The 27,583-nt window shown below is 39.0% G+C and overlaps 1 protein-coding gene across 2 annotated transcripts in view; it reads right to left on the bottom strand.

Annotated features, from left to right (window-relative positions):
- Tax1bp1 (Tax1 binding protein 1) overlaps positions 1-27,583 on the bottom strand; it is a 59,691-nt gene that overhangs the window by 11,956 nt on the left and 20,152 nt on the right. The window contains exons 4-14 of one of the 2 annotated variants that reach the window (XM_041640117.1): positions 27,295-27,482; positions 23,440-23,598; positions 20,731-20,879; positions 20,555-20,645; positions 17,605-17,790; positions 16,638-16,850; positions 16,162-16,308; positions 14,657-14,783; positions 13,310-13,410; positions 10,044-10,169; positions 5,229-5,300 (exon numbers count right to left, since the gene is read on the bottom strand). In XM_041640117.1, coding sequence (XP_041496051.1) covers positions 5,229-5,300; positions 10,044-10,169; positions 13,310-13,410; positions 14,657-14,783; positions 16,162-16,308; positions 16,638-16,850; positions 17,605-17,790; positions 20,555-20,645; positions 20,731-20,879; positions 23,440-23,598; positions 27,295-27,482 — 1,559 coding nt within the window. The remainder of the gene's footprint in view (positions 1-5,228; positions 5,301-10,043; positions 10,170-13,309; positions 13,411-14,656; positions 14,784-16,161; positions 16,309-16,637; positions 16,851-17,604; positions 17,791-20,554; positions 20,646-20,730; positions 20,880-23,439; positions 23,599-27,294; positions 27,483-27,583) is intronic. The other variant, XM_041640116.1, reaches the window with a different exon arrangement.

The raw sequence follows: 27,583 nt of genomic DNA, 5'->3' as shown, positions 1-27,583 counted from the left end.
GAAACAAGGATGAAAAGTTTGATTCTATTTAAAATGAAATAAATGAAAAAATGCATAGGAAGTAAGTTAGCAAAAGCTGTACCCATTAAGAATATGACTGTGATTACAGACAGTCCAAGTGGAGAGATGTACACCAAGTATGCAAACAGAAATCATTTTCACACCAATAGCTCCCCTCTTACTACAGAGACAATGAAATCCTAATTAACAATCCCAAAAGGCTTCTACATAACTTGACAAAATGATTATAAAATGGAAGTATAAGTGTCTTAAACTGCCAATATTTAAAAACAACATCCCAGCATTTGGATGGTAGAGGAAGAAGGATCCCAAAATTGAGGCTAGCCTGAGATAAAAAGTGAATTCAAGGCACCCCGGGTTATAATGAAAATCTGTTGAAATATCAAAGCTGAAGACACAGCTTAATGGTAGAACACTTGCCAAGCTTGCCCAAGACTCTAGGTTTGATTCTCCAGAACCATCCAAAAAACTCTATGAAAGGAGGGAGAAAAAAGGGAAGGGAAAGGGAACCCCTAAACAGCCTAGAGACTTCGGGTCTCAAACATTCGTATGACTCGGTCAAGTCACGTCTCCTCTTAAGCCACCATTTTCTTTTACAAATAAACATGAGACTTTAGCATTTAAATGTTTATATAAGGCATAGTCCTAGTAACTGGGAGAGAGAAGATGGACACTGGAGGCCAGCATGGCCTACCCATGTAGATACCATCTCAAGACACTCCCCCCCCCCCCCCCGCAAAAAAAAGAAAGAGAAATGCTGTGAAGGTTTAATTTCTTAGGAATCCACTAATCTCACTCTAGTGGCTCAAAGCTCTAACAGTGTAACGCAGCACTCATCTACAAAATCATACAGGTAATCTGAATGCGGGTCCTGGCAAAACTACTAATTATTTGTCTTTAAATAAGAGTTTTCAAGATCATGATGGGGAGAAACCCACAGAGACAGCTGACCTGAATTTGTGGGAGCTGACAGACTCTGGACCCTGAACCAACTGCTAGGAAGTTGGCATGGGACCAACCTAGGCCCTCTGCATCTGAGTGACAGTTTTGTAGCTTGGTCTTTTGTGTGGCCTCTAGAAGAGGACCAGGACCTGTCCCTGACGCATGAGCTGGCTCTTTGGAACCTATTCCCTACAGTACAATGCCTTATTCAGCCTTGATGCACGGGGAAGAGCTTTGCTGACTCGCATCAAAGGCCTTACCCCTTCTGAATGGAGGAGGGAATTGGAGGTGGGGTGTAAATCAGAGGTTGCGGGGGGAGGGTAAAAAAGGAGGAGAGGAGGAAGGGGAAACTGAAAGGTATGTAAAACAAATTTTAAAAAAATAAGAGTGTGGGCTGGAGAGAGGCATCAGCAGTTAAGAGCATTGGTTGCTCTTCCAGAGGACTGAGGTTCAATTCCTAGCATGCAGCCTATAACTGTCTAAAAATCTGACAACCTCTTCTGGCTGCTAGGAACCAGTGCACACATGATGACACAAACATACATGAAGGTAAAACATCTATACACATAAAATAAAAAAAAAACTTTGTTTAAAACAAAGTTGTCAGGAGGCTAAGACGGGAAGATCACCAGAGTTTGAGGACAACCTGGACTATATTGAGTTCAAAGCCACCTGGGTCTCAAAGAGGAGGAGGGGCTAAAGAGATGGCTTCAGGGTTAACAATACTTGTTGCTCTTGCCAAGGACCCCTGTTCAGTTCCCAGCACTCATACAAAGGCTAGCAAGCACCTGTGACTCCTGTTCCAGGAGAATGGACAACCTTCTGGTCTGCTCTTCCTCCCAGACTGCCTTCATTCTATCTTCCCCTGGCTTACACTGTATTTCTTTTTTGCGCCTTCCCCCTCAAAAAACCAATGAGGAGGGGCTTAGGGGTTAACATATGCACACAGGCAAACACTCATACATACAAAAAATAAACCTTTAAAAACTGTAGGGTCAGCACTTATCAACTCAACTAATGCTTGATGAGCACTTGCTTCCTTCTAGAGAGTGTAGACCAAGGGCTCAGTGATAAACAGTGAAAACCTAACACTAATCTTCAGATGCTTAAGCAGCTTTTAGAGTTCTCAGAAATACTCTGTGCATAGCCAGGCGGTGGTGGCGCACGCCTTTAATCCCAGCACTTGGGAGGCAGAGGCAGGCGGATCTCTGTGAGTTCGAGACCAGCCTGGTATACAAGAGCTAGTTCCAGGACAGGCTCCAAAACCACAGAGAAACCCTGTCTCGAAAAACCAAAAAAAAAAAAAAAAAAAAAAAAAAAAAAAAGGAAATACTCTGTGCAACAGACACTAATTATTAACAGGCTGTTTGAAGTCACAGTGCAAATACTTCATTTAAAGTGATATAAACTATGACAATACTACAGGAGACTAAGAGTAACTCAAATATTTTAAAATAATAGTAAAAAACAAAAGCAGATAGCACATGTCCAACACAGCATTCCTGATAAGGCTGACATTTTTAAAACTGACAATAAAACTGCCGCTCTCAGTATATTTCTTTCATCAAATACTTTTATAATCAAATGCTATCCATAAGCTAATGAAACAAATTTATTTATTCAACAAAAAATATTCAAAGATATTTGACTTCAAATACTAGGTACTGTAATGGGGACTACAAATACAACTGACTAAAACAGGTATACTCTGCACTCTTCATGGGCCTTCAGTTAAGTGGAAAGTACAGAAACCTAATAAAGCATAAAATATATACAAGTATATCTGCATAATTAAAAATTGTGGAAAGTATCATGAAGCAAAAGTACACGTCCCATGGGTAAGGTTAGTGTGAGTACTTAACTGAATTGGCAGGCCAAAAGAAGTCCCTGTGAAAACACCAAAAGTGGTAAAAACAGGACCAGTTCAAGGCCACCCTGGGCTCTATCAAGAATACTGGGCCAGCCAGTGTTACATGACAAGAGCCTGTCTCAGAAAGCCTATGAATGGCAGAAAGACTTAGGCATTTAGAGGTAAGTAATAGGAAGTCTAAACCACACATGAACAAGTCTGGCTGAGAATGTGAGATCAAAGACCGCAGTCAGACCGGCAGAGTGAGACTGGCCATAAGGTTTAATTAATTCCCCATTCCGAACTAGTGCAATCATGCTTTAGTATCTCTATTTTTGCCTAAGTAGAAAACCTACATTTTCTCAACAAAATAGAATAAATAATAGGTAAGGATATTCTTTGACAAAAAAAAAAAATTAACAAAGGCCCTAAAGCAAGAGAGAAACCAACAAACTGTAAGTAAAGCCTAAATGATTAGACAGTTCTCAGGGTTCCTCTTGGTCCAGAAGAACCAAAGGTACAGTCTCACCTAACAAAGCCTGGGGGGGGGGGGGGGGGGAGGTACAGTATTAGGTCAGGGCGTGAAGAGGAACGCAGTACAGACGGAAGAGCAGTATTCCTCCCCTGTACTTCCTTCTGTACTTTAGACCTTAGGAAACCACACATCCACACAGGGCAGCTTACAACCTCCTGTAATTTCAGTTTCAGGGGATCCAACACCTTCTTCTGGCCTCTGGGGGCACACACATATAGGCAGTATACACTTACACACATACACATAAATAAAAATAAATCTAAACAAAAAGCCAGGTGTGGTGGCCCACATCTTTAATGCCAGCACTCAGGAAGCAGAGGCAGGTGGATCTGCGAATTCCAAGCCAGCTAGGACTACATAGTGGGATCTTGTCTCAAAGAAACAAAAGGAAAAAGGATGACAAATTACAACATGCTGGTATAATCTGCTGGCTAAAAGGAGTTCGATGCTGATGACTGTCAGCTAGGAAGACACATCTGATGGTGACACAGAACTCCCGAAATCTTTGCAATTTCCTCAGTGGTGACTTTGGAACCTACCTAAGTTTATGATAACAAAGGTTTATGTGAGCTCTTGGGCAGTTTAAAGGGCTCTCCCACCCACATTCCAGGTCACTTCCTCGGTAAATGGGGTAGTTGTAGAATGAGGTAAATCATTGCTCACAGATGATTTAATCAAACACAACTACATCAAGAAACCCCAGAAAAAAAATAAAAAAATAAAGTAAGGAGGCTGGGAGAACTTCCTGGTTGATGAATACATCAACATTCTAGAAGGATAATATACCCAAAAGAAACATTAACCCTTACTCTACATATGTATGTCTTTCATCTATCATAAAGCATATTCTTCATGACAAAATATTGTAAAGTTACTGGTTTGTTTTTTTTTTTAATTCTGAGAGTCTTCTAGAAAAAAACGTTTTCAAGGGGATGCTAGCTGTAAGATGTGGAAAGCCTCCTAGGTGCTTCACTGCGGCTGCCATCTGAAGTGGAAGCACGCTTATACAACTGAGCCCTAGCCTGTAGATGGCAATGCTACCCCAGGAGTGGCATCACAATGACTGAAGGGTGCTGGTGGGATAAGCAAACTATTGTCAAATCACAAACATACAGAAACAAAGCAAGACTCCTTGAGTGATCTTCCAAATGCTACACATTTTACACCACCACGAAAACTGCTCCCTGACTCATTAGGCGAACTTTGCACACACCGGCAAGCATCATACGAACACAGAAGATACAAGTTTCCAAAAATTTAGAAACTGTATTCAAAGGTTGCAGCATAAGAAAGGTTGAGAATCACTGGTTGATTTCAATCAATGGCAAGAAACAGTATTGTTTACCATTAACAGGGTCACTTCTTCGCAAGAAAATACCTAAGCTTGAACACAAAAATTAAAGAGTCACTTCTTTCCTAAATTTAAATATTATAAACTTAGCTTATTGTTAAATGCAAAGTAGGTGATGAAGACTAAATTAGTAATTTTCAATACTTGACATATTTCTCAACAACTGGTAGATGTGGAACTTGGAAATGAGACTGCTGGTCTCAGACTCACAGAGACATGAACTACTGTTTATTGCCAGAGAGCTGCCAGCTGAGGCATGGAAGATGAACAAACGAAAGAAAGTAAAGAATGGTTACAGGATGTCCACATTTTATTTTTATTTTATTTTTATCTTTTTTCTTTTCTTTTTCTTTTTTTTTTCTTTTTTTTTTTTTTTTTTTTTGGTTTTTTGAGACAGGGTTTCTCTGTGGTTTTGGAGCCTGTCCTGGAACTAGCTCTTGTATACCAGGTTGGTCTCGAACTCACAGAGATCCACCTGCCTCTGCCTCCCAAGTGCTGTCCACATTTTATTAAAGTGAATTACTCAATACCTTCTCCCTTGAGAGATTTTCCAAATGGGAAACCAAACCATTTATTTCTTTGTCTTTCTCCGCCAATTGTAGCTGAATAAAAAAATTATCGTTAATATTTTTTATTATTTTTCTCCTTACTCATGAGACCAATCAGTACTACCAAACTAATCTCTATCACCAAGTTCAGTTATTTTTCCTCAGTTCTCAATCTTTGTATTAGTTGCCATTATTGACCAATTTCCTTTTTTTCTTTTCTTTCTTTTCCTTTCTTCCTTCCTTCCTTCCTTCCTTTCTTTTTTTCTATTTGTAAAGTTATGTAATCAGGCTGGCCTAGAACTTAGTTTTGTCCTGGGTTAGTCTCACACTCTTAATTCTCATGTCTCACCTAGTTTCCCCTGTAAAATTTATAAACACATGGATTATGCTAAATTTCACTATGGCATCATACATACATAGCATATTTTTTAATCTTATTCACCTCTTATTCTCTTCTCTTATTCCCTCCTACTCACATAATACCCTTTCTCTTCCCACTTCACCCTTCTCCTTTCATGGAGTAATTGGTTTCATTAGGGTTGCTTACAGGATCCTAGGTGGGGGATTATGGGTTCCTTACTAGTGGTTATACCACTGAATAAATTATCTCTCCCCCTCCTCCCTCCTGGATTATTAAATCCTGGATGTTCGGTGAGGGGCAGAGGCCTTATGAGCCCCTCCCTCCTAGCTACCATTATCTGCCTCTAGGTCCTTGGCTCTTTTCCTCCCATGACAGGGCAGTGACAGGCCCAATACTGTGCAGGTCTTTCTTGCGCCAGCAATCTCAACTGCTGTGGGATTAAGAGTGCAACAGTGAGGTGCTGTTCTGAGGAGAGAATTACACCTCACTCCTCTAGCTTTTAAGTTCTTTCCATCCTACCTTCCAAAATCGTCCTTGCACCTTGGAGGCAGTTTTCCTTATCTTGAAAACTACTCTTTGGCTTATGAAAAACTGTATCGGTATTTTTTGTCCAAATGCCTGTTCTTTCTTTTGGTAAGAGACGGGGTCTTGCTGTTGCCCAGGTTGGAGTGCAGTGGCTATTCACAGGCACAATCCTACCACTCATCAGCACAGTTTTGACCCGTTCCCATTCCAACCTGGGCCAGTTCAATCCTCCTTAGGCAACCTGGTGGTCCCCCGCGGGATGTCACCATATTGATGCGACACGCAATGGGCACAGTGCACCTCAGCCCTGAACTCCTGGACTCAAGCAATCCTCCCATCTAGTTGGGACTACAGGAGTGCAACACCACACCTGGCCTAATGCTTTAATGCCTATTCTTTAGTGTCTACTTTTCCTTCCCAATTACAAATGAAGACATTCTATAATCTTTGATTTTTTGTTCATCTTCTTTCTATAAGAAGCCAGAAATATTATCATTCTCATTCCCCAGTTCTAAATCTGCCAGTAGTTACTCTGAGTCAGGGTCTCAACATGTACCTCAAACTGCCCAGGAACTCCAGCTATAGTTCAAGCTGGACCTGAATGGCCTATAATCTCCAACCTCAAACTTACAAGTGTTAAGATTAGAGATATGTGCTACCAAGGGTAAGGAAATCCACCACTTTCAGTAATGGCAAAACATGTTTTCATTGCTGTCTTTCCTGTATTGTAAAGACACAATGTCCCAGCCGGGCGGTGGTGGCGCAAGCCGGGCGGTGGTGGCGCACGCCTTTAATCCCAGCACTCGGGAGGCAGAGGCAGGCGGATCTCTGTGAGTTCGAGGCCAGCCTGGTCTACAAGAGCTATCCAGGACAGGAACCAAAAAGCTACGGAGAAACCCTGTCTCGAAAAAAAAAAAAAAAAGACACAATGTCCCACACCTCTTTTCTTACATTAGTAACAGACACCATCAGAACCAACAGTGTGACTGAAGCCTAACAAGCTACAACCATTTCCTTCATCCACTCTCCAGCATTTTCAATCCGTGTTAATCAATTCAACAACTACCCAAGATCAACAGCATTAATGGGTATAAACAAAACTATTCATTGCTGGGTGTGGTAACAGACACCTTTAATCTCAGAGCTTGGGAGGCAGAGGGAGGCAGATCTCTATGAGTCTGAGACCAGCATGATCTACACAGGCAGTTCCATGTCAGCTAGGGCTACATAGAGAGACCATGATCACAGCTCAAACAAAACAGCCAAACACAGCAACAACAAACCCAACTATTCTTCAGTATTTCTTCCTAAAAATGTACTTCAGGTCAATCTGTTCAAATTCACAGGTTCATGTTCCTAGTCAATATTAGCAGATCAAGAAGGTATTCAAGGGGGGAGAAATGGCTCAGAGATTAAGAGCTCTGATTGCTCTCCAGAGTTCAACTCCCAGCACCCACATGACTGTTTACAACTCCAGTTTCAGGAAATCTGATATACTCCTCTGGCTGCCACAGACACCAAGAACACAAGGAATGTACAGTTACACATGAAAGCAAAACACCCATACACATGAATAGAAACAAATAAGGCATCCAAAGGAAATGGACTTCATCAACTCACTCTAAGAATACTTGCACTTGTGACCTCAGCTTTAACTCCTTACTCCCTATGTAGCCTCTCTAGCACTTCCAAATTACTTTAAAAAGGACACTGAGTTCCTTTCCTCCCAGAAGATTCTCAACATCACGTAGGACCCAAACTCTATTTTAGGCCTTCTAGAACTTGGTAACTACAAGATATTACTCAGGTCTAATCTATTCCATTATAGATACAATTCTCCTAGTAGCTGTGCCCTCAAAGAACGTGTGTGCACAACAAAATAATTAGCTAAAGTTAAATTACTCAGAACTTTCCAGTGTTCAATCACAAAAACAAGTAAATTACATATAGACATCTTTTGTTGTTGTTGTTATTGATGATGTCAAGACAGGGTTTCTGTTTCCCTGGCTGTCCTGGAACTCTGTAGACCAGGCTGGCCTAGAACGCAGAGATTCATCTGCCTCTGTGTCGATGGCTGCTAGGATTAAGGCATGTGCCACCACTGCCCGGCTCATATAGGTATCTCAAAATCTATCACATACATTTTATTCCTTAAAAGGATAATCCTTTTGACTTAATAGTCCAGTAGCTTGCCCATTTTTTCCTAACATTCTTACAGATATCATTTATAATTTGAATTGTTACCAAATATTACGCTGGCAAAAATAAGCTTCTTTAATTAATATTATTATACTATTTATCTCACAGTATTTTATTTAAGATCACAGTAATCTGTATGAGAAATTTTAAAGCTAGCAATTTACTGAAAAGACAGATCATTACACTAAAAATTTTAGGACTAAAAAAATTTCAAAATAGTTTAGCACATACATTTACAATAATAAAAAATGAAATGACAGCTTTTAAAGATTTTTTTTTTTTTTGAGTGGGCTACCTCTCTGTATGTTCCTGGCAGTTAAAAAAAAAAAGCGTTGCCACTGCTGTCAGCTATATACTAGAACTGAAGGTGAGACCTACTGCTTAAGACATCACATACTTTGTTACAGGTCTTGAGAAACCAAGCTGGAACTGAGCTGTGAACTTCCTTCAGGTTGGCTAGCTTTCATAGCAACACACAGAGGATGCTTGCTACGCAGGCTCCTGGAAAAGAACTGCAAGTCTCACTAAGCTATGAGCCCTGTGTGCTATACTACCAGTGTGCCAAGCAAAACATGCCCACCAATGCAACAGCCTGTATGTGTTCCCATTGAAAGGAGCACATATCTAGTAGTGTACATCTAGTAAAAAGCCCACAGCTAGGGAGAACACAGGACTTCTGCTAGTCTACTGCTAAATGGCCATGATGCTCATACGTCTGTCAAGCTGCCTTCTAACTATTATGTACACACCCACATTAGTGCTGCAGTCAGCTTTGGGCAGAGAAGTTTCTCTTTGCAATGGTTAGAGAGCTGGTCAAAGTGCTGACATTAAAAAAAACTATATGTTTTTTTTTCTCCTTTTCTCAATAAAAAAATGGAAAAAAAAACAACTATAGAATGCTTAGCCCCAAATGAAGATCTTTGTCACCTCACCCGAGGCTCAGGGAACACTCCAGGAGAAAGAGAATCTAAGAGACAGAAAGGAGTGGAGTGCTGTGGAGTGCTGTCTTCTGTGTGTGGCATGGCCTTTGTACCATTCAATTCTCAGCAAATGTGATCACCTGCCTAAAACCTGCACAAGACTGGCCCATCAACATTCCAGCACAGAGGACATATCTAATAAGGCAGGCCTCACATTTTCTGAGGATTAATTGGAGTAGAGAGACATTTTCTTAGTGAATAGTCACTGCTGAGTTACCCATACCCCTGTAAATAACCTCTTCCCCATGCTCCGTAAAGCAACCCTAATGAAATCCATGGGGGCTGGGGAAGGTGGTGGTAGACAGACACAGGACAGGACATGGAAAAAGGGAACTATTTGGACAGGGTATCAGTGGGAAGCTATAGTGTGTGTTGGGAAATATTTTTTTCCATGGGGTAGTATTATAAAAATACATCATATAGATGCATGAAAATACACTGAAACCTACTATTATATATAATGAGTGTGTACTAAAAAACTTTTCAAACAGATAAATTTTAAAATCCACCTGAATCCAAAGAACTAAACCATAATAACCAATGCATGTAGGAGCCTATTTTCTCAGTTTGGTGAATAAAACTGTATGTAACTAAATACACAGCATATTTATAGAATAAAATACTACCTAGTTTATCTATATTGGAAACGTACTCAGTTGGTATTTTATAGGTAACACATTTTCAACAGTATCATGTTCACTAAGCACAATACATCAAGTCTGTGAAACTTACTTTGTAACTGTCCTCTACTTCAGCTAGTTCAAGTTTTACATTTTCAGCAATTTTTACTTGTTCTTTCCACTTCAGCTCCATTTTTGCAAGTTCATCAGCATATTTATTGCATTTGGTTTTCTCCTCCTAAATAAAATTAGCATAATTACTAAAAACTTCACATCTCCATAGAGCAGGTATCTATATAAATACATACATGTGATTACTGTATAAAATCAAAATGTTTACCAAGACAAGAATGAATAAATCATTTTACAGCTACACAATGGAATAGCACATATCTCCTAAGAGTGAGATAAGTGGATCAGCAGACCATGAAGTGTCATAGTAAGAGCACACTGCAAAAGATAATACAATCTCATTTTGTTTATAATTTGTTTTCAACAGTTAATATGTTGTAGAGAAAAAGACAATCCAAAATATGCATAGTTCTTGTACTTTGGATCAAGATCATGAATGCACTTTTTTTTGGGGGGGGGGGCTTTTTTGAGACAAGGTTTCTGTGAAACAGCTTGGAACTCGCTTTGTTCCAAAGTGGATCTCTCTGAGTTCGAGGCCAGGCCAGTTTGGTCTACAAGAGCTACATCCAGGACAGGCTCTAAAGCTACAGAGAAACCCTGTCTTGAAAACAAAGACACACACACACACACACACACACACACACACACACCACCACAAGGAAGAGGTTACAAATAAGTAACCAAAAAGTAAAAGGGCCAATTTCATTTTAAGTATTTGTTCTTTTGAGGTAAAGCTCAAAAATATTTTGAGTAATCAATGGAAAAAGGACCAACTTTCTAAACTCCACTTCTTTCCATTTCATACTTCAGAACACAGCCAAGACAAATCTAAATGTTCTACAAACTTAAATGTAAAAGCTGACTGCAGAATTCTAGGTGGACCAGGAGAGCAGCCCACTGGCAGATCACTGGTTGAAGCATTGTGAGGCCCTGGGTTTGATCTCTAAGCACAGCAAAACAAAACAAGTAACTCCTGGACACAGCGCAGAGAATTATGTTTAATACTTTGCAGAACATTTTTAAATACAAAATATAAAAAAATTGATCTCTATCAAAATTAAAATTTGATTTTCTAAAAACATCATTAAGGAAACAAAAATTTAACAGCATACTGCACCCAACACTGCCATGCCCCATGGCTTTGGGAGCATAATAAAGAGATTTGTAATCTTGTTTCTACTGTAGTCTGAAGGGTGAATTCTTTGAGTTAAATGGCCAAAATCACCCACCACTTGTATAGAATAAAGCTATACCTGCTTAGTTATGTACTTTGTAAATAACCACACAATTTGGCAAAATCTGATTTCCACTCTTCTAGAAAAAAATTACGTACCAAGATGAGCAATAACCCCCTGGCACAAAAGAAAAAGTCAATGCTTAACAGAAAGGAAACTGACAGGCTGAAGAGATGGCTCAGCAGGTACAGCGCCTGCTAAATAAAGTATGAGAGCCTGACCAGCACCCATGCAAAAGCCAAGTGTGGCAACATGCATTTGCAATCCTAAAGTTGAGATGCACAAGGACAGGCATATCCCCAGAGCTCACTGATCATCTAGCCGACCAGTAATCTCGAAGCTCAGGGAGACACCATTTCCAAAAATAAGGTGGAAAGCAATCACTCCACACTGAACTGTAGTCTCCACAGACAGACACTCAAATGTGCATGTGTACACAGGTCCAGGTACATGGACAAAATGTACTCACACACACATTATACACACACAAAAAATTAAGAAATCTAAACTTTAAGTCATTATGGAAATGCAACTTACACTACAATATTCTCATTACAATTATTAGTCTGTGTAAAGTGATAAACAATACTAAAGAAAAACATGTATTATTTCTTATAATTACCATACCCAGCATCAAGGCATCTGAGCAAAAATATCTAATCCCTCTGACCACAAAAGACATTAAAAAAAAAATGTTCAGAGTACCTTTAACAATCAAGAATCACCCCTAATTATCACCATATTTCCCCCACTTTCCAGACTGCTTCCAAGGCCACACTCATTCACTCAGGCACCCTCCATTCTTCTCAGAACACTGGGCTATCCAATCAGGCAAGAGACCCACATGCTAGATAAGATGAACTGAACACCCAGTTGCCTCAAAACCTAAGCCCCTTAGTTTTGCCCATCTGTAGTCCTGGAAGAGCAGTACCAGGTAGGAACAATGAAAGAGGAAACTGCTATTTCCATCTTTTTCACAAAGCTAGGTTAAAACATTCCAAGCTGAAAAAAGAAGCAGTTATGGCGTGCTGAGAAACTGACTCTACTACTTCCAGAAAAATATAAAAACCATTAATATCCAGAGGAAAAAAAACATAAAAAGGATGAGCCTATAAATGCATTCATGTCAACAGTATTTTGGAGCTAATCCTAATGTCCTTGAGAGGCTGTAAGAACAGCTGCATCTTGTATGGGCGTCTTGTAGGTTTGTCAAAGGAACAGTCCATTTGGGCAGACCCATGTGAGGAGCGCTGATGGTATAAGGGGAAGCAATGCAGTCACTGTTGCCAGCTCTGAGAATAAGCACTAAAAGACAGTTACCAGGACCCCTGATGAGGTGACATCTGCTATCACATGCAGTGCACACACAGATATAGGCAAAATACCTATATACATGAAAACAAGTAAAAATTAAACAAAATCCAATCTCTTTGTTATACATCCCAGCAAAAGTGCTGACAAGAGAGGGGGACTTGTCCGGGGGAGGGGGAGGGAAATGGGAGGCGGTGGCGGGGAGGAGACAGAAATCTTTAATAAATAATTAATAAATAAAAAAAATGTACTGTGAGGAAGCGACTAAGGACGACATCACGAAATCAATCTGTGGCCCCCACATGCACCCACACTGGTGAGGGCAGGAGTGAACACATAAGTAGGTAAATGTAATACAATTTTCTGTTACTAGTTCATTTTTAAGTAGAATTTCATTTTTAAAAAGAATTTCTTCCCTAGTTCAAATGCTTTCCGTATATCATTCTAATACAGAGAAAACAATTCTAATTATCAATTACTCATATTCAAACAAGGACATTTTTATCATGGGTATGGAAATACTGGCTTATGATAAAGATTTTACAAAAAGACCTGCATGTAAAGGTATACAAACACCCCTTTCATCATCCCAAATGCAGCATCAATATAGAAAATGGGAAAAGAAACCCATCGATAAAAATAATTAAGGCAAAGCAGTTACTATTTGATAAATCTTCCATTGAAAAGGGAGCTAACTTACCTGCAAGAGTTGTTTACATTTATTATACTTTTCTGTTTTCTCAGCAATTTCTTTGGTCATTTCAGAGACATGATCCTTTGTTAACATGTCAAAATCTGTCTCTGTTGCAACAAAAGCAGAATATTTACATAATATTATGAAAATGTTTAAATATATTTAAAGTAACATTTACTGTCTAGAGGTGTTAAGAGCAATAACTGCCCTACCAAAGGACCTGGGTTCAATTGCCAGCACTCACATGGCAGCTCACAGCTGTTTATAATTCTCGTCCCAAGGGATCTGATACTCTCTTCCAGCCTCCATAGGTACTACACATGCATGCATATAGGCAAAACATCCATACACATTAAAATAATAAAAACATTATGTACTCTGTCTGAGACCAGCCTGGTCTATATCTCCGAATCCAAGCCAATCAAGGCTACAAAATGAGAGGTGCTGCCTCAAAAAACCAAAACAATTATTTTTTTCCTTTATCTTCCTGTAGAAAAACCTGAATAAGTGTATTGTGGAACAAAACCTGGAATATTGCCAGAACTGGGAGTACCCACCAATATTAACATCCACTAAAGAAAGAGGTACCCTAGTGATCCAGAGCAGGAGGGAAGAGAAGGGGTTTAGAAGGATGGGGCAGTTTTCCCCTGCAGAATTATCATTTGCTTTAATGTTATAAAATCATTAAGGTAAAATAACTACTCAAAGTGCAAGATAAACCTCCAGGCTGAATGTTGTCACTCACTGTGCAGCAACATTCTGACTTTTCAAAGCCATCACTTTTCCCACATTTGTCCTTTGTCACTGTGCTCTAAGACCCTTCTCTGGTCCATACTTATAACTGAATGGAAGGAACTCTTCCCTTTCATTGTTCCCTATGTTTCAGATTAGTACTTCTAGCACCAACTCAATTTTTTACAATTCATTCATTATTTATTTTATGTGCATTGGTGTTTTGTCTGTCTCAAAGTCTGTGGGAGGGCTTTGGATCTCCCGGAACTGGAGCTACAGGCAGTTAGCTGTGAATTGCCACATGGGTGCTGGGAATCAAACCTGGGTCCTCTGGAAGGGAGGAATCAAAGCTGCTCTTAACAGCTGAGCCATCGCTCCAGCCCCCAGTGCCAACTCAGTTTCTAACATGTTCTGAAGATAATACTAGTTTACACTCACAATCTTCATGGTAAGCGCATAGGTAACTTTACCTCACTTTAAAACCCTCACTTCCACTTTGCCTCAATTCTCTCTGACAAGAATTTATGAAAGCAGCCTGGAATTCTCATACATGGAAGCAGACAGTATCAAATCAGGATACACAGTTTTCAAGGAGGGTGACTATACAGAGGCAGATTTTACCTGCAGAAGACACTGCTGGCTTGACATCCACAGCAGAAGCAGAAGCAGCCAGGTCCGTGGTTACTGAAGCATCATTCACTCTCTGCTGATTCCCGATTCTCTTTGTGGAGACACTGTTAGTACTGGCCTATCCAAAATGTTAACAATAAATTACTGAAAGAGTCACCGAATCAGTCATATTGATTTCCTTTACTAAACATGCAAATAATCAAAAAAAGTTCACAGAACTACTCATTTTGAAAGTCTAAAAGGAATAAAGCTACATTTTCCTAACTGATGAAAACGTTGTAAAAGAAAACTCATTGCTTCTTTCCTGTGAAATCACCAAAACGCATCATTGATAGAAATCTCACAATCTCAGAAGTCAAAACGTACTCAGTGGGCCTGGAGAGACAGCTCCACAGTTAAGAGCATGTGTGGCTCTTGCAGAGGACCTATGTTTGATTGTTACCACATACACAGTGGTTTGCAGTCACCTCTAACTCCAATTCTAGGGGGTGCAATGCCTTCTTCTGACTTCCACAAGCACCAAAAACACACATATAGTACATACACGTACATGTAGGTAAAATAAAATGAATACACCTACTTACAAATCTCTGTAAATCACAACTTTCCTTCACAAAATGCTTCCTATTTTCCTACTGCACATGCATCTTTGCCCCTATTTATCCCTGCGAACCTAAAATAGTAGCACTAACACACAAAGGTCTGTACACAGTAACCAATATTTTCTTTACATTTCACTTCCAAGATATTCCCTCATGCAATAAGTCTTATATTTCAGCACAATTTAGTTCTTTACTTTAATACATAAACCCATCCAAATGAAATGTCTTTGTTTTACTATGAAGTACCTACCGACTACTCCATGAAATATAGAATTAGCTACCACATTTTACCTCTTCCTAAGTGGTATAAGCAAGATGGAGAAGACAACTGAGAGGGAAGTGAGAACCATCCACTGCCACAAGTGCTATCTAACACTATATAATAAATTTAATTGACAGAGGTGCTCACTAAGAGCTTAAGAGAGCAATGGCAGAAAGACAAGCGTGCTTGCTCCTGTCTGCTCTTGCTGCTGACCTAGCTTCCTTTATTGGCGCTCAATAAATACAGAACTCAGGTTCAAACAGAAAATAGGATTGCCATTACAGGATTAGACCTGAAATCAAGAAATAATGAGCTCAGGCCAGCAGGATAGCTCAATGTGTAAAAGCACTTCCATAAACTTAATATCCCGCCTTCCATCCCCTCTCCCTGAGACCCAGAAGGTACAAGAGATAATCAAGTCCTTCAAGTTGTCTTCTGACCTTCACATACCACTCCCAACACACATTTACACCTACAAAAATAAACATAATAGAAGATACAGTTTGTGCTCAGAAAAAAATTAGGTGATAATTTATATTCAAAAGATTAATATTTAGATTATACACATTTTATTTGCAAACAAAAAGCTGGCAAAGGAAAACTTCACTTTACAGGAATTCAGGGACACTTACTGACTGGTCTGAAAGTTTGTTTATTTGTTTTTGGAGCCTCTGGCATTCCTTAAACTTTTCTTTATAATGATCTGCAGCCATCTGCAGCCGGAGTTTCAGATCTTCAACTTCTCTCCTCAGTTCATGCTCCAGTGTATCAGTCTTTTCCTTAGAGACAAAAAAGAAGGAAGGAAGGGAGGGAGGGAGGGAGGGAGGGAGGGAGGAAGAAAAAAAAAAAGATTTCAACTAAGGAAAAAAATTCTGATACTTCATAATGTAATAATAAATCCTAACTTCATTTCCATAATTTTTTTCTTGGCTTTATATTTATATTTGTTTTGGGGTTTGGGATTGCCAAGAATACAACGAGACGTCCTGTCTCAACAAAACAAAACAAACAAAAAAGTCATTAGTCTTTCTGACCTAACTTAGTTTCCTCTCCTTTATGGAGCTTGTAAGTATATTGGGGATCAAGACACCGAATGAACTTGCTCTACCTGGTCTTTCCTTGCAGCACTTAACTGGAGTTCTGCGAGCTGCTTCTTCACCCTCTCGTTCTCCAGGCGTGCAGTGTGCAGATCTGCCATTGTTCTATCTCTCACATTCACAGCATCGCTGAGCTCTTTAGCCAGGAAGACAGCTTCTTGCCGTGTTGCCTGAACTTGATCCTCTGCTTTCCGAAGTTTCTCCTTCAGAAGTATTGGATCTTCCTGAATTAAATTAAAATTTAAAAAATTTAAAAGGTTTCAATAGTTCCAGAATTTTAAATGAAATAATGCTTTTTCACTCATGACATGGGTTTTAAGATTTCTCATGAGATAGGGTTTCTCTGTGTAACAGCCCTGGCTGTCCCGGAACTAGCTTTTGTAGACCAGGCTGGCCCCAAAGTCGCAGAGATCAACCTGCCTCTGCCTCCCAAGTACTGGAATTAAAGGCATGCGACACCACTGCTCAGCCTAATATAGTATCTTCTGAAAAGGCAATCTGAAAATAACTATTAAAAGTTAAATGTCTGTTAGTCCCACATCTCAATTTGAAGGAATATATTCTACAGACTCAACCATGTGCCTAGTTTCACTTCAGCTATATAAGAATGCTGACTGCAGTATGCTCAGAAAGCTAAAGACAGTAAACTACGCAAGTACTGACTATACAGATTCTAAAAACAAGAAAATACTGTGCAGCTATAAAGATGAATCAAAAGGCTCCACAAGTATATCCATAGTAGCATTTTATACTTATAACTCAAAAACCCCAGCTCCAGGGGATTCAACTGCTTCTTCCGACTTCCACAGGTGACTACATGACATGCTTGACACAAAGATACATAAGTAAAAATAAAATAAATCATAATTAAAAAGGAAGGAGGATTTTTAAAAAGAAGCTGGGAAGAATATAAAACATGAGTAAAAACAATGATACAAAAAAGTTTCACAATCTTCAACATTTTTCTAAAATACTTACTTTATTTGAGGCTGTAAGCAGGAGAGCCATGTACAAATTTTCCTTTTCAACCAAGCACGACTGCAGTTTGTCGATCTCTTCTTTGAGCTGGGCAATCATGCTTTCTTTGTTTCCATCTAAATTCTTTAAAGTCTGTACTTCTGACATAAGCTTGGTATTTTCTATTTCTGTATTCTTCAAATGTACCTGTGATAACGGTGTTTGAAATCATCAACAATATTCTTGCTAGCATCATAATTCAAGTTAGTCAAAGTTTAAAATACCATTATTTATTTCTCATCCAAAAATGCCAAAGGAGGAACTGGGTTTCAGGAGACCCAAATTCTGCAAAATGGCTACCCAGGCATACAGTAGCAGAACACCGCTTTTGAAAGGTTTCTCTTTCCCATAGTTCTAGACAGGCAATCTAATGTCTAACTATATTACATGATCTCTAAAGCCTTTACCATCAGTTCAATCATTTATCTTCTATTTTAAAATATAAATGTTTGGGTGTTTTGGGTGGGAAGAAACATCATGCTATAGACATATTTAAAAATTAGACTACAAAAAAGTTCTGTAAACTAAAAGGGCTACATTTAAAACATCTAAACAATTATACTTTTAAAAAAAGATGTATCTTTCTTTTAATGATGTGTATATATGTAAGTCTGTAGATACGTTCAAACAAGTGTTAGGTGCTCACAAAGGCCAGGGATATCAGAGTTATATGAGAAAGCCATTTGATTTGAGTGCTAGGAACCACACTCTAGTCCTCAGTAAAACAGCCCTTAAACCAATGGGTCATCTCCAGCCCAATTCCACTTTTTGCTTCCAAGAAGTACTATGTTGTCTATTTCCCATGAGACTAAAGTTGTTCTCTAACTTGCACAGGTAAACAGTGACATATCTCCCATCCCCACACACATCATGTATTCACATTGAGTATGCACATACATGTACACATGCATACATGCACATTTTTTATGTGCTAGAGAAAAATAAATTGCTTTTTGTACTTCACTCTTTATAGCTACAGAAAGAACTAATTTCTGCTCCTAGGGATGAAATATCTCTGTCAACAGCCCAATCACTTCTAAAACACTAATGTTCATTAACTATCAGGTCATAAAAGTGACTTGAGGTTGATAACTTAGAATGTTTATCTCAAACTTTTAAAAATCTTGGTACGTCTATTCTTATGAGTGTGCAGGTGTCACGGAACACACATGCTATGGTGCCCACGTGAAGGTCAGAGGACATCCTCTGATGTTGGTCCTTGTCTTTCACCTTCTCTGGATAGGGTCTCTTGTCCATAACTGAATACATTCAAGCTAGCTGGCCCACAGGCTTCCAGGGATTCACTTATCTCCACCTCCCATCTTGCTATAGTAAACTAGGATTAGACACATGCTTCGGTGGTTTGAAAGAAAATTATCCCCAAAGGGCAGAGCACCATTAAGAGTTGTGGCTTTGTTGGAATACATGTGGTCTTGTTGGAGGAAGTATGTAACTGTGAAGGTGAGCTTTGAGGGCTCACATATGCTGAAGCCACACCCAGAGAGACAGTCTTCTACCTGTGGCCTGCACATCAACATGTAGCAGAGACCTCTCCAGCACCATGTCTGCCTGCACGCAGTCATGTCCCACCATGATGATAGTGGACTAAACCTCTGAACTGTACACGAGCCACTCCAATTAAATGTTTTCCTTTATAAGAGTTGCCGTGGGGGAGCTGGAGAGATGGCTCAGAGGTTAAGAGCATTGCCTGCTCTTCCGAAGGTCCTGAGTTCAATTCCCGGCAACCACATGGTGGCTCACAACCATCTGTAATGAGGTCTGGTGCCCTCTTCTGGCCTGCAGACATACACACCGACAGAATATTGTATACACAATAAATAAATAAATTTTAAAAAAAAAGTGAAAAAAAAAAAGAGTTGCCGTGGTCATGTGTCTCTTCACAGCAATAACAACCCTGAGACACCTACCATTGTGCCCAGCTTTATATGGACTCTTGGGATCTGAACTCAGGTTCTCATACTTAAGTGCAAACACCTTACTCAGCAATATTCCAGCCATTAATTTAGAACTTTCTACAGGAAATGGTTCTCAGATAAGAAAATTAGTCTCAATTTTCACCCACAGTTAAGCTAATTTAGTCCTAATTTCAAGAATGCTTTAAAAAGATGGAAAATTTTCAAAAGGTAAGACTCACAAGCAGTGGGAAAATTCTATAAAACTATAATCTGACAGTTTTTTTCAAAAGCTAATGTGAAATATGATCAGGGACTGGCAGAGAAGATCAGGCACTTGTGGCCAAGCCTGACAGTTGTGCTCAATCCCCAGACCCCATATGGCAGGAAGGAAAGAACACGTCCTCTGACCTCTACATGCACCATGGCTTCTGTATGCCCACACTCATGTACTCACAATCTTGTATACACACATACACACACATTAAACAAATGTAAGTTTTTAAAAAATATGATTATCTCTGAAGAAATATATATTCCTAAAAGGTAAAAACCATTATAAACTTTAATAAACAACTATCCTATTACCATTAAACTTCTTTAATTACCCAGTACCTACTACATACCTAAAACACCAGCAAATTTTCTAAATACTAGCTTTTAGGGACAGTATGCATTACAGTTATGGTTTCCTCTTGTTTCCTTCCCATCCTGAACCACTCACCCTGAAATCAACTGCCGTGATTATGAGACACCCAAAAGGCCGTCTAGAGATAACTGAAGGGCCTCCTTACCAAAGCCATGAGGACCTCCCTATAAATGCATGATCAGCCATGAACATATATTCCCCAAGGTCCCATGCAAGCGTTTAGCTGACTACAGCCCATCATTCCCCTGACTGTAAAGACACAAGTGACCAGGAGCTCAGCTGCACTGCTCTCAAATTCTCAACCCAAAAAGCCCACTGGGCGTAAGAAAGAAACAGACCTATTTATTACCTTATAAAGCTCCTTCTCATCCTTTTCTGTCTTCAGCTGACATTCAAGTTGTTCTCTTTCATGCTGTACCTTCCTGAGTTTATCTTTCAAACTGTGTTAAGAAAAAAAAACATTAATATAAACCATAAAGAACTTTGTTAAGCATTGAAGTCATTTCTTTAAAGCACCAGACATACCTGTCTAGCTCAGTTTCTTTTTCAACTGCCTTATGAGTCACTGACACGATATCTTCTTCAAGCTGTTGAGCTTTAGATGTAGCCTCACTGTATCTCTTCATCAACTCTTCATTTTCCGTTCTCAAACTTTGTGATACTTCAAGAAAGTCCTTACAAACAACAATAAAGTATCTTTCAGTAAAACAAAATTGTGTATACTTCAGAAACCTCTCCATTAAAAAAAGAAACCCAGTGTAGTGGTGCATGCCTTTAATTCCACCACTCGGGAGGCGGACCTCTGTGAGTTCAAGACCACCCTGGTCTACAGAGAGTTCCAAGACAGCCAGGACTATGGAGATAGAGAGAGAGACCTTGTCTCAAATGAATAAGTGTGTGAAAAGGGTTTCATTCTATCTCTTAGGTGCTGAGACCACAGGCACGTACCATTACATCTGGCTCTGAATTCTTACAATTTCAATCTCACATTTATTCTTTCAAATTGTATAATCCAAGACTGTAAAATAAGCCCAAAATTCTAACAGTTAAACTTTCATACATACACTCATCCTTTTTATTTTTTGTTTTGCATTTTTGCGAATGAAGCTCTGACACATGTATGTGCAGGATGTGCAAGCCCATGCTTAGAAAAGGCCAGAAAAGGGCACCAAGTCTTCTCCTATCACTCCCCACAGTCTTTCCCTTGAGCACAAGGAGTTTTCTTGACCAGGCTGGAAGTCAGAAAGCCCCAGTGATCCTCCTTTCTCTGCCCAGCTTGAAACTGGGGTAGGGGCTTTTGCAGTGATGCCCAGCACGTTTTGCGGGTTCTGGAATCTAAACCCTGATCTTCATGACTGAAGAACAAATTTATTTAACCACTAAGCCATTTCACCAGCTCCCAAGTTTTTGTAGCTTTTTGTTGTTGTTGTTGTTGTTCTTAAATAATGTCATGTTGTCGTGTAGCTGAAGCTGACCTTGAACTTCTGATATTCCTACTTCCGCTTCCCCTGTGCTGAGATCCTGAGATAGTAGGTGTGCACCACCATGTCCAGCCTGAACTACTATCAATTATTAACATGTATTATCCATCCCTGCTTTACATGAACTCTTTTTTGATGTCACTTCTCCACCCGAGGGCAGGCAACAAAAGTTGTATTTAAAATTTTTAATTATTTCCTTTTGTGTTTGACATCTCACACTTATTAAGTCAGTGACAATTCAGGTCTCATATGACACTATCAAGCTTAATACCCATTCTAGTACAACACATGCCTATATAACTACTGCTCCTCATGTTCTCTGAGGTATGATTCATTCAAAAAGACTGAAATATTCAAAGCTGTTACAACCTACATAAAAGATGAAAATAGAACCTACTTTAAACAGATACTTTAAAGCTTAAAACATCTTCATCACATGAATTATGGCAATTAAGTATGCCCTCTAAGTTTCACTCCTAGATAATTGATAAAATTTTGAGTCAAGTCTAAAAAAGTACACAAAGGTGCTGCTATGAAAAACTATACACTAAAAGAACTGGAAAGTCAAAGTATCTTCATTTTCTAAAAGCTGTGCAAAACAGCACATACCTATAATGGTAACACTCAGGAGGCTGAGGTTAGATAAGCAAGCCTAAGACCAGCCTGATTTACGTAAGAGACCCTGTCTCAAAGAAACAGATGGAAGAGGAAAAGAAGGAGGGTGGGAAAGGAATAAGAATCACTGACTAATGACTAAGTTAGTAATACTAAGCCTTGTTAGCCAGAAGTCCAATAAAGAAACTCACAACTGAAAAAAGTTTCAGTCCTGTCCATAGGCATGAGGCTATCCAACTGGATACAACATTGAGATAGTGATGCATATAATCATAATCTTTAGGAGTTTTTCTACAACTAAAAATTATTTTGTGAGAATTATTACATAACCAATGACCAGGTGGCTACATCTCTTTCTATAGTTTTCAGTTTTAAACTCAACCCGTTTTTTACATAGTCATTTTTCTTTGTTCAAGAAATAAGAGTGCCCATTTTAACTAGGTAGGGTATTTGGTTTTGTTTGGAGGATAATTTACTGCCTTTCTCACAGTAGGAACTTTACTCAGGTTACTGCGTTCTGCCTTGCTTGTGTTGTTTGGGTGTTAGGAGTTAAGGCGCTGACTGTGTGGCTTATGCTGTTGTGAACTTGGTCCTGAACTCAGTCTTCCTGACTATGTGCCACCATTCCCAGTTAAATTATGGTATTTGGAGAGTAATTTTAATTTTTTCATTCTACCTTCCATTTATTTAGTGTTTATTATTCCTATAGGAATTTTTCACACCCCATACCCCCCCCCTCAAATCTAGCAAATGTAGAATTAGATGTAAACTACTGAGAAACAGTTGTAAGAAGTCTGACGTGGTTGTTCATGCCTGTAATCTTAGCACTGGGAAGGAAGAGGATGATGTTCAAGAGTTCAAGGACTGGGTCACTGAGTAAAAAAAAAACAAAACAAAACAAAACAAAAAAAAAAGCAAGAAACTCAAAACTCATCAGAGCACTTGCTGCTCTTGCAGAAGACTCATCTATTCCTAGCACCAGAGGACAGAACCCTCCATTCTGACCTCCAAAGGCCCCAGGCATGCACATGGTGTACAGCGACATACGTGCAGACAAAACACCCATACACAGTGACTTTCTTCAAGATCTGATCTTCGGTCGCCCCAACTGCTTCCCTTTTGGAACAGTGTAACAAACCTTTTGCTCAGCCTGCAGCTGTTCACATTGCCCTTTCTCATGGCTCAGCTCTTTCTCCATTCTTCCAACTTGCTCTCGAAGCTGTGCTGTTTCTTTTTCAAGAACAGCGATCAACTTTACCAATTCTTCCTTTTCTTTCATGGTCTTCTCAATTTTCAGCTGGTTTTAAAAACCTCAAATAAATTAGTTTTCATCATAAAATATTACAATTTTAGTTTCCTACTTTTAAAAGTGAACTCACCAATGTTCGTATTCTACCTACTACATATCATTCAGTCTGCTATGCTCTGGTAGAAAAATTTACACGTGGGAGTTACAGATATACAAACATAGCCAACTGTGTAGATGGCACAAAGTCCTTGTGCTCACAGCTAAGACTAGGGGAACCAGGAATGCTAACACGCAGAGCTGTCTCTTTAACAAAGAGATGCACACCGCTTTCCAGACAGAGGCTGGGAGTAGATGTAGTTAAGAGCCTGGTGACTTGTGCTCTCCTGTACAGCCAGGTCACACCTCAATCTCCCAGACTATGGTGTTTATCTCAGCCTCTTCCTCCCTAGACCTTTATCTTTAGACTTGCTTCTCAGTCAATACAATCCACACTTAGGAATTGTCATACGTACTTTATAGCCTGGTCACCTCTAAAGCTATGTGTATGAGACCACACTAGATACTGCCCTCCCCCCAGGCCCTTACACTACAGAATCCATCTTTATGGAAGAGGTCACACGTACTTTGCAAAAGAGTTTTAATGCAGTCACATTTTAAGTTTTATTGTGCACACGGTATTGAGACAATTGTCACCAGGAAACTTTTCCAAAATGGTGCTGTACTTAAAAATGCCTAAAATAAACTGCCTGATGTCAGACTAGTCTAGAATTTTGAACTAACACAGGCTACTGAGTCACATTTCTTGTCTCATGTCGATCTGCAGAGACAGCCCCCACTCCACAACTGCTTGAGTTAAAAATGCAAATTTAAAGATTAAGACTACAATAATATACCAACTTCCAGCTGCTAACTACTTGGTTCAGGAAAATATAAACTCCAGAAGAAAACATCAAACACCACCTACAGTAAAGGACCTAACATGTCATAAGACGGTTAATATTTCTTATAAAAAAAAGTTTGCTTCTAAGTAGAGAAAAATAAGAGATTCAGAAAAGAATTTACAAAGGAAGTGTTTAGCTGATAAATGTTTTCCCCCAATAGTCCCCACAATAAGCTTTCCAGGGTTACAGAATCACAGATGTAAGTGACTAAAATCTAAAATAACTTATGAAAGCTAAACTGCTAAAAATCCTTTAGAATACTCCATTTGTACCAACATACCACACTAAAATACACAGAATAAGTGTTCTCAAAGTGGGAAAGCTGACAAAGGATTAAGAAGAACTGGGAAAAGATGGTGGTGGGTGAATCTGATCCAAACGTATTACATAAATGTATGAAATTTTCAAAGAAAGGCAAAAGTTTATTTAGTCACTCAAATTTTATACCTATTGAAAATTATCTGTAATATATGATATCCAATAAGCCAGTGGAAAGTTAAGGCCAAGCAAGTACATAAATCCTAACGGTTAATACCATTATTAATTTGGCATTAAATCCATTCAAAACTTTCTAGCAGATTAGAAATTATTTATGATCATCTTCACCTAGTACAATAAAAAAATTATCAGAATCAAACTTCTTCAGTGATTAATTTTTAACATTTCATGAAGGATTTATGAAAACTTAGCAGGAAAAACTTAAAGAGTATAAATTAACTAAAATTAACATAAACTAGGTCTGGAGATATGAGTTCCACAAATTGCCGAATATGTGTCAAAGTCCTGGATTTAATCCCTAACAGCTTTTTTTTCTTTTTTGGTTTAAGTACCCAAATTGTTTATGTTCCAGATTGCTTCTGGTCTCAGAAACTAAGGAGGGTCGAGTACAGTTAGTACTTGGATGGGAAACAAAAAAAACTACATACATCTATTTTCTGCTCCCAAATTTCTACTTTGAAATCTTTTTAAGAACACATACAATGAATTCACTAATCATCACTAATATGCTACCATGTTTCTCATTTCATTCTTTTGGGAGAGGTTAACAAAAAAGGCTTGCCTAAATCTCTGTCTCCCACTTTTGCTTCCCAAAGGCTGGAAATACAGAGATAATGTAACGTGCCACCACATCTGGCTTGTATTATATTCATTAGTTTATGTAATTTTATTTTATTTTGCTAAATTGTCCCAAACAAAATTCTGGCCACTCCACCCCTAAGTACCTCAGAGCAAGCACCTGTAATAAATGCAGTCTCCTTTCCAACCACTCCTGTGATTGGAGCTAAGAAAATTACAATAATTTTATCACCCAATAGATATCCCTTGGTCCAACAGCCCTTATGACCCCTAAAATATTTTTTTGGGGGGGGCTATTATTCAATCCAGGTTCACAAGTTCTAAGACTATTTGTCATTAATCACTTTTAATTTACAGTGTTCAAAAAATCATTAAAGATATCAATTAATGTAGAATCCTAAAAGGACTTGTCAGAAAACAAAACCATTTTTATCTCAGAAACATTTCCCAAGAGGCAGCAATTAAAATTTTCTTTATAGCACAGCCTTTGTGGAACAAAGAAAAAGTGCAAGAAACCTGGGCTGTGTCCCAATTAGAGAAAACTCTCCAGAGACATAGGCAGCAAAATGCCCCTCACACGCAGGGCTTCAGAGAAGGGTGGTCTGACAAGTACTCAAAACCCACGTATTAATGCTAACTGCACTCAGAGAGCAGGGTTTACGTCAGTACCCTGACTAGTGTTCAAATACCAGGCTAAAAACCTGATCAGAGGCAGTGGTCACTACAAAATATCTCCGGCACCCTATAAAAACTGCATTTATTTAGATAAGAGAGGAATTTCTAGGACAAGGAAGGAAAGAGATGAAGAATTCACAGTGAAAGACCACTGGCTCCTTCTAACCCCTGGATGGACTGTCTTGGGAAAGCCTGACAACGGAAGACAGTGTGTGACAGTAACCTCTTGACTTTCCTTTTCTAGTCTCAGTTCTTAAACGTAAACAAGGAAAAAAATCAAAAGTATATGGTATCTGTTTTTAAAGATTCATCTGTCTATAAAGAAAAACCAATCACTAGCAATACATGAAAGGCAGATGTAATTGACAAAAAATATAGTGAACCAATCTAGAATGCTATTTTCATAATAAAGGGACTAAAATAATCACATTATTTTAAGCAGCAGTCTAGCTTTCAGGTATAAAGTAGAAAATGTGATCTTAAAAAAGATTTTATTCTCACTTAGTAGTTACTTAAAAACTAAAACGTATGGCATCATTAAACCAGTGAAACAGCACTGTCTCAAAATGTGAGTTATAGTAGGATGTACTGCTTCACTGCACTCTCCCAGACAGTCCCATCCCTAAATCTGAAGAATTCAGCAATCAAACAAGATTAAGGCCACCTGAAGAAAGCCCAGGGGGAGGGAACAGGACGAGAGACCTGGTCTAAGAGCTCTCCAAGGCTTTCCTACTACACTAGCTACTATCACAGGGTACCTTCAGGCCCTAAACCTTCTTGTTACTCATCTGACAATGCCTACGGAACCACAAAAAGAATCGGACCAAAAGACTAGCCCCGCCAACTCCAAGTTCAATGGGAACCCCTGTCTCAAAAAGTTAAGCTTGAGAGAGACTGAGGACAAGTCAACCATGACTTCAGGCCTCTATATGTGTATTCACTTGTAATTTTAGTTTTAAAACATTTGCTTCTAGTAGCCCCTATTGGTGTAACTTGAAAAGTCTCACAATGCCAGTCAAGGCGAGCTCCACGCCTCACTGCAGGTGCTCACCTCAAGAAGGCCAGCTTTTGTGGTCACCACCAACATATCAGAATTTCCTTCATCTTCCATAGTGAGGAGCTCTTCAACTGGAGAAGCAGCTCGAAACTGGAAAGGAGTACTTGCTCCACGAATTTCACCCTTATGGGTGACGTAACAGAACTGATAAAATTCTCCATCATCATTTGGAAGGTAATATCCTAAGAGGTGGGTAACAAAAATTATTAAACTTACTATTATATTATATATTACATATATATTATATATTATTATATTATAAAATGTTTATTTACTAACAATA

Source organism: Microtus oregoni, unplaced genomic scaffold (genome assembly GCF_018167655.1).
Source record: "Microtus oregoni isolate MIOR12 unplaced genomic scaffold, Mior012 000062F_ref0000492, whole genome shotgun sequence".
Classification (NCBI taxonomy): Eukaryota; Metazoa; Chordata; class Mammalia; order Rodentia; family Cricetidae; genus Microtus; species Microtus oregoni.
The sequence above is the reverse complement of the archived record's forward strand: the minus strand, read 5'-3'. Positions and strand labels throughout refer to the sequence as shown.